General features: G+C 36.4%; 1 protein-coding gene across 1 annotated transcript in view; it reads left to right on the forward strand.

Annotated features, from left to right (window-relative positions):
- Positions 1–7123, forward strand: part of LOC105985557 (EGF-like and EMI domain-containing protein 1) — a 468949-nt gene extending 461826 nt beyond the window's left edge. Inside the window, 3 exon segments of the mRNA XM_013016148.1 lie at positions 119–256; positions 5005–5127; positions 6942–7123. Coding sequence (XP_012871602.1) covers positions 119–256; positions 5005–5127; positions 6942–7123 — 443 coding nt within the window.
- Positions 7124–7549: the final 426 nt, after the last annotated feature.

Genomic DNA, 7549 nt, shown 5'->3' on the forward strand with positions numbered 1-7549 from the left:
AATAAAGTTGGTCTTCCTCTCACAAGAGAAAGTATGCCCAAGTTGACATGTGTTCAGTTTTCTCTGTTGTTATGCTAACTCTGGTGTTATGTCATACACTCTTGCTTCTTTTGGATAGGGATTGAGTTGGAAATTGTCAATAGCTGTAAGAAGGACAATGGTGGATGTTCTCAGTACTGTGAACCTGGGATTGGAGGGCCATGTTTTTCCTGTAACCATGGACACCAGCTGGATTCTGATGCAAAAACATGCATAGGTAATGTTTAGTAAATGTCATGTTCATTCAAAAGTTGCCTCAACTCATTTAGCCTTGTTATCTTAGTGCTTTTTGCTATCATATCAGCCACATACCTCAAAATCCAGGAGAACGTGATTGAACAGTGTCTCTGGCTGGTTGATAATGTGAAAAGAAGGTTATTTGGCCAAAAAAAAATATCTTTACACTTAGGTATTTAAGTTCAAATTAAGGAGCCTAAACACATTTCAACAAAATACAGAGGCTTGCTAGTTTCGTCACAGGAAACCAGTCTAAGGTCTGGCTAGTGATTGGATACAATTTGCCATACAACAACACGTTACCATGCATCTCACTTCCTACTACAAGCAGAAACCAAATCAGGTGCATTTGGTTTCTAAGCACATAATGCTGTGGAATGAATATTCACCTCTTACATGACCAATAACTCTATTCCAGAAGAAAACTCTAAAAGGTAATTGTTCTCTGGATAATCCAAGCTAAACCTCTAGTTCTCCCAAAATATTAGTAACTTTTATGCCATTTGGTACAATGAGAAAAATAAATCTCCTCTCTGGCCCTTCCTCATAATGAATGTTTAATTTAGATCTGAAAAAAATGAAGCTATACATAGGGATAGAATTATGCCACATTGTCATGCTCTCTGGCTCAAAGGACATTATCAAGACCCCAAATAATGATTTGTCATCATTCAGGAATTCTGATACCATATTTTCTTTCTTTTGTGATGTTTTATTTTTACTCTCTTGAAACTATAATAGGAAGACTAAAAAGCACTTTTCGTCCATTTCATGTTACTCAGTACAATGGAAAATAATTTGAAGAGAGATAAAATTTCATGTATTAAGCATTTGGGATTTCTTTTCTAGTCTTGGCATTGTGGCAACAGAGACTAAATCTCAAGAAATTTTGCAGTAATATGGTTTCATAAATTATGTAAGCCAAAATGATGCCATTACTTATCATTCTTAATTCAATATGGATTAGTGGCTTGCTGTCAGTCTGCAATGGTTAACTTACCAAAAACAAATTGATTTCCTTACCTCTGTGTGTATAATTCTTTTCCTACCCTGCTAATGTATACATTTATGGAAAGATAATTTCCTTTCTTTCTTCCTTCCTCCTTTCTTTCCTTCTTTCTGCTCCTCATTTGATAAGAAAAACTGAAATTTTTCTAAACTCTCTCTTTGCAATTTGTAATTTGGTAACTTCCTTTATTCTTTAAAAAGTACAATTCAGTGAAGTTCTTATTTACAGCTAGAAAAAAATATAGCATCTGCCAGGGTCAAAATGCAGAAAATTGAATATTTATAAGATTTCAGCAGTCAACATGACAATGTTACATTGCTTATGGTTCAAGTTTATTTCATTTTCCAACAATAATACTTATTCCCAAAACCAAATATTCATTCTTGTGCAATGATTCATTTGGAGTGCATAGAACCATATTTGGCTTATTTGCCTGGGAACAAATTAAAGTCCTGGATGCTTTTTTTGAAACACTTAAGCATGAAAGATATTAAAGAATTTCAAGCTTATTTCAATATCAACTATTTTCTAAAATATGAGAATACCCACAGAAGTGTAAAAAATGTCAGCCAATATTCAAGTGATCAATCAGTTCTGACCGAAATGCAAAACCTAAAATGCCAAGACTTGTTGGCACTGAGACCTAGAGACACATGGAAAACATAATTTGAAAGGTAGCTATACAAAATGCAAATATCAGATAGAAAGCAACAAACCTCTAAATTTAGCAATAGTTTGGTTATACAAAAAGTATTTTTCCTCATTTTTAATCTTTGGAGATTTAGTCAGTGATTATATGGCTGACAGATAGAAATAATGAAATTTTTTATTTTAATGCTTTTCTAAAATCAAAGTTGAAACATCCAATTGTTTTGCCTGATTAAAATCAGTGTTCTCTCTCTGATTTGCACTAAACTTTCATGTAGGTAAAAAATGTAGTATGGTTCAGATTGGCCAATGTAGGTAAAATATGACCATCAGAAAGAAGGGAAATTAAAAGAGTAAAATAAGCAATAAAAAAAATTCAGCAAGGTGCCAGTAGCTCACACCTGTAATCCTAGCTACTTAGGAGGTTGAGATCTGAGGGTCCCAGTTCAAAGCCAGCCCAAGCAGGAAAGTCTGCGAGATGCTTATCTTCAATAAACCACCGAAACACCAGAAGTGGCACTGTGGCTCAAGTGGTAGAGGGCTTGCGCCTTGAGCTGAAATGCTGAGGGTCAGCGTCCAGGCCCAGAGTTCAAGCCCTTCGATTCACAAAAAAAAAAAAAAAAAAAAAACCCTCAGCAAGGAAGACCTTAAAAGGAAAGACAGAAAACAGTACACATAAGCATTTGAAGGGACAAGAAATTTTAAGAAAGACTTAGAATGACTTTTCAGAAGACTTTTGAAGACTGTGGATGTGAGAATAGTTAGAAATACCCTGAAAGCAATAAAAATGGAGGAGAATCCAAAATGGATCGTAAAATAACAGCCAGACAGAGAGATTTATTTTTGAATTATGCAATGTAGTTTTCCTCTTCACTGAGGCTGATAAGTCTGAAGGTTTTGGCACTTGAGAAGAACTTTTTTAAATTTGGAAATTGAAGGGAAAAAAAAGATTTTTAGAGGGGATGATTTTTATTGTCTTATCAAAAATTTTAAACCTCTATGTCTTTGCAATTTAATGTAAGAGACAAAGGAAAGTTTGATGTAGGGGGGAAGACAAATACCTTTGGATATTTTTTCTAATGTTTAATTTTATTCATATTTATTATTATAGTTTTAATTATCCTTAAGAAGTATCAATTCAACATGTCAGTCTTCCAGAATTTGATTAGTCTTCCTGCTTATGACATTTTGAAGGAGCCTGGTTGTGTCCAGATGACCTTCATTTAGATATTTCATAGTGGCCTTCTCACCTTGACTAACCGCATTCTTTAATTGTTTTTATTTAAGTAGTTCTACAAAGGAGGTGCCTACAATGAAGCAGTTTATGAATACAATGCGTCTTGATTTGTGTTATCCCTTCAACACCCTCCCCTTTGACCTAGCCCTTCTCTTACTTTTCTTAGTTTGTGATCTACACAATGAGTTCTTGACTGCATGCTCCCCACGTTTCCCCCGTCATTCATCTTTCCTTCCCTCCTTGCCCTTCCACCTTGGCAAGCACCCCTTTCCTAGTGTTGATTTTCTTGGGTTTTGATCTAGTCTTTCTAAAAGATTATGCAATTTGAGTTCTCCGGTGAGTTTCTTATACTTCAGTTAATTCATTTGTAGCTACTTGCACATGGCCCAACTTGTTTACTTGTATATTTATAGGTACATTCTATCTACTACAAGTCCAGCCTTTGTTTTCTGGATCTGGCTTATTTTAATATAATGTTTTCTAAGTTTTTCTTTCCATTTTCTTACTGGTATAGTATAATGGTATAGTATCATTTTTTCCAAAAGATGAATGAAATTCCAATGTGTGTGTGGGGATCATTTTTTGATCCATTTGTCCATTGAGGTGCATCTGTGCTTCTGCCATAAGCCCAGGTGAATAGTGCTGCAATGAACATGGTTGTGCTGATGTCTTTACTATAATTGACTGCATTTTCTTTCCTTCCTATCCCATGTCTTCATTTCCTTGAGTTGGTATCTTTTCCAAAGTTGAGACACCAAACTTTTTTGTTGTTGTTTGTTTGTTTCTAATCTGTGGCTGCTCTTGTAGTTATGGAGCAATAGGATACAGCAATAGGATTTGCTGTAAACCCAGAAAAACAGATTATTGAATTGAGGCAGAAGGCTTAGAGTCAAAAATCTTGACTGCACAGTTCCCAAGTGCCCAGCCTGAGAGCAGTAGATGGAAGTGTCTGAAAAAAAACTTTACTCATTATGTTAGCAATGGTCTCTTCAAAAGCCACATGTACTGTTTGGCTGAGTCATTTCATGTTGAAATCTTCTCCTGATTTTTGATATTTCCCAAGGCAGTTAGGTCTTAAGGAAAAATATTCCAAATCTCAGAGTTCTAGAATAAAAATACTGAAGTAGACTTAAAGATCATCATTTGAACAATATGTACTGACCTGGCAGGACATTCCACAGTAGTGATGGCAAAGTTAGAATAAAACCCCAGGCCTTATTTGTCTCCATCAGATCCTCAAATGCTCTGAAAATGCTCTGAGCAAATGCTCTGAAAATATTTTATAACTTAATTGAAGCATAATATTTAGAATAAATATCCTTCCTAGTCTCAGAACTGAAGTAACTGCTTTTCTTCAGGATTCTGTGAGAGTAGAACTTTTTCAGGGAACACTCTTTGATCTGAAGTATTAGAACAAACACATTTTGGAATCTGGGTCTGTCTCCGTTTTGCAGCTGTCACATGGTTACTAAATGAATTGTTTGGCTCTTCTTTATCAATCTGTCTTTTTGTTCTTTAAATTCTCTGTCTGTTCACTCCCCTGACTGTTTAAAATGGAATAATCTGCTGGATCTCTTTTTCTTCTACTTCTAAATACATTTGGAGATTATTTACATTCCTTTAAAATAAACAACAGGCATAGAAGAAGCATCCAAGAAACACTCACACAGTGTGTCTCATTATTTTCCTGTTCTCTTCAATCTCTGCACTGGGCGACTTCAACAATGGACGATCAAGGGAAGCAGTGTTAATTTGGAAATGAGGCATCTCATAGCTTCAGTGTGTTGGTTAAATTCCTGTTTCTGCCATAGCAGACTTATCCTTTCTCTTTCAGATGTTGATGAATGTAAGAACGGAGACTCCTGCTGTGCCCAGCTCTGCATCCACTATTTAGGGGGCTATGAATGCAGCTGCCAGCAAGGCTTCCAGATCAGCTCTGATGGTTGTACCTGTGATGGCAAAGTGTTGCTATCTGAAAAGACAAAATAAACAGAATGGGCCAACCACGGAGAAGGAGCTCTGACTCAGAGGCACTAAAGAGATTTGAGGTTCTACCTGTGTCTACCACCAAGTACTGTCATGTGGACCTGGGTGAATCTAGCATCTAAGAGCACAGGGTCCATCAGTCCATTAAATCCAGTAATAGGCTTAGTGAGTGCAATAAAAAATAAATGTAAAGTGCCTACTAGGGTGATCAACACAGAGAAACAATTCAACTAAAAGTAACTACAATTATTATCATGGTCATTAGGCCACATTCCCGCTCACCTAATTTTATATATATATTCAGGCAAATGAGATATTGTGAAGGTCGCATGCTGTCTTTAGAATTATCCACGGCCTGCCTGACTGGAATTAGCTGGTTGCTGAAAGTCATTTTCAATGAGCTTCTTTTATTAAATTAGAGGACAGTATTAAAAGGCTTATCATTTTATGAGCCAAAATCTGTGCCAGAAACCTTTACATATGGAATACTAATAGAACTAAGGTAAATTTTAAGGTGAGTGCTCTCACAATGTTCTAACCTAATTGTTAAGATTAGTTTGCCTGCCTCTCAGATGGCTTCTTCCTTGATACCTTCTTTTTCATGTATAGGTGTTAGAATGCAGTGTGAAAAGTTAGCTGACTTTGCATATACCATTACTAAAATCTCATGTGAATTGTTGCAGTGATTTACTTTAGCTGTATCATCTTCACATTTTCATTTTTTTTTAATTTTTAAGTTAAAATATATGTCCTTTAAGTAATACAGAGGGGTTTCAATTATACATCAGTTTATAGGAATAATGCATCTAATCAATGTCACCTCTTCCATGGTTCTCCTCCATCTCTCTAAATTGCATTGTGTAATCATTATTATTAGTATGAACTACAGTTGTATTGAAGTTAAATTACAGATCAAAAAGACTGATATCCATTCACATATCAATCTAATAACAGATCAAATATATCACTTTAGCTCTCTGGAAAAATAGCATTTCTTTGCTTAAAGAGACAAATTACTAAATTCTGACAATTGGCTTGTTTCTTCAGATAGATAGCTTAACTGTATGTCATAATGACCAGCCATACACACACACACACACACACACACACACACACACACAACTAGGCTATCTATATATACTAAACACAGTATATTATCATTTACCATTTTTCATCCAATTAACAGAGCCAACAAAAAATTGAATTTTATATGCCATCTGCTCTTATGCCCAGAGAGCCAAGAAATGATCATATAGCGTGAATGTACATACTGCATGCACAGATCCAAGTGGAAAAACTTAGAAGCTCAGCTTTCTTCCTGAACTGTTAGTACCTTGAACACATGGATAAAATTCAGGACTCAGATTTGATCATGAACTTCTATGCCCTATGGAGAAAAGGCCTAGAATTCTTCCATGTCCCAAATCCTTCACCAACCCTGTACATTATGGGTAGAATAAGGACAGTACTGTGTTACATATTTGATCTGAGAGGGATTGAGCATTCTGTGCAATAGTGCACATTGCCTTGTATGCTCGTCCTCTAAACCCAGCAAGTGAGGTTTCAGAAAAACCAACTTATGTGGATGAACTACAGTGGGCTTGGAAATAAGGTAAAGAACAGTCATTGGAAGGATATACTTGAGAATGAATTTGGGCTCTGCTTTCTTGCATATTGATTGGTGGTACTAGATACCTTTTGCTGGACTGCCAAGTTCAAAGTGTCCTTTCTCAGTTTCTTTCTCACCAATACGATGAAACCTATCCTTTCTCTCTATGATCTCAGCTGTGGATGACAGCAAGCCAGAGAAAGAAGAAGAGGAAGAAGAAGAATTAGAAGTCGTGAGGTTTCAGAGCTCACCTCTACGGCAGAGCGATCTTGCTGCTTCTCTGTCTTCTTCCTCTGGAGGTGAAGAAGATGAGACAGTAGAGGAGAATGATTTCCAAGAACTAACTGCTTTACACTAAGTTGGTGATTAGAACAATATGGCTCATTATATCTCTCTGTGTGTATTTTGTAATTATGATATATTCTAATAGAAGCCATCTCACTCTTGGTATTAAATGCCCCCAAAATTTCAACATAAAGTTCCTTTGAAATAGGAGCCCATGGGAAGGTGGCTCAGTGGTAGAGCGCTTGCCTTGCATGCATGAGGCCCTGGGTTCGATTCCACAGCACCATATAAGCAGAAAAAAAAAGCCGAAAATGGTGTTGTGGCTCAAGTGGTAGAGCGCTAGCCTTGAGCTGAAGAGCTGAGGGAGAGTGCCAGGCCCAGAGTTCACACTCCACAACTGACAAAAAAAAGAAAGAAAGAAAAGAAAAGAAAAGAAAAAATAGGAGCCCAAACCACTTCTTCAGAACTTTCCCTCAACTCCATCATCTTTTGTCTTCCT

This window comes from Dipodomys ordii, unplaced genomic scaffold (genome assembly GCF_000151885.1).
Source record: "Dipodomys ordii isolate 6190 unplaced genomic scaffold, Dord_2.0 Scaffold30, whole genome shotgun sequence".
Classification (NCBI taxonomy): domain Eukaryota; kingdom Metazoa; phylum Chordata; class Mammalia; order Rodentia; family Heteromyidae; genus Dipodomys; species Dipodomys ordii.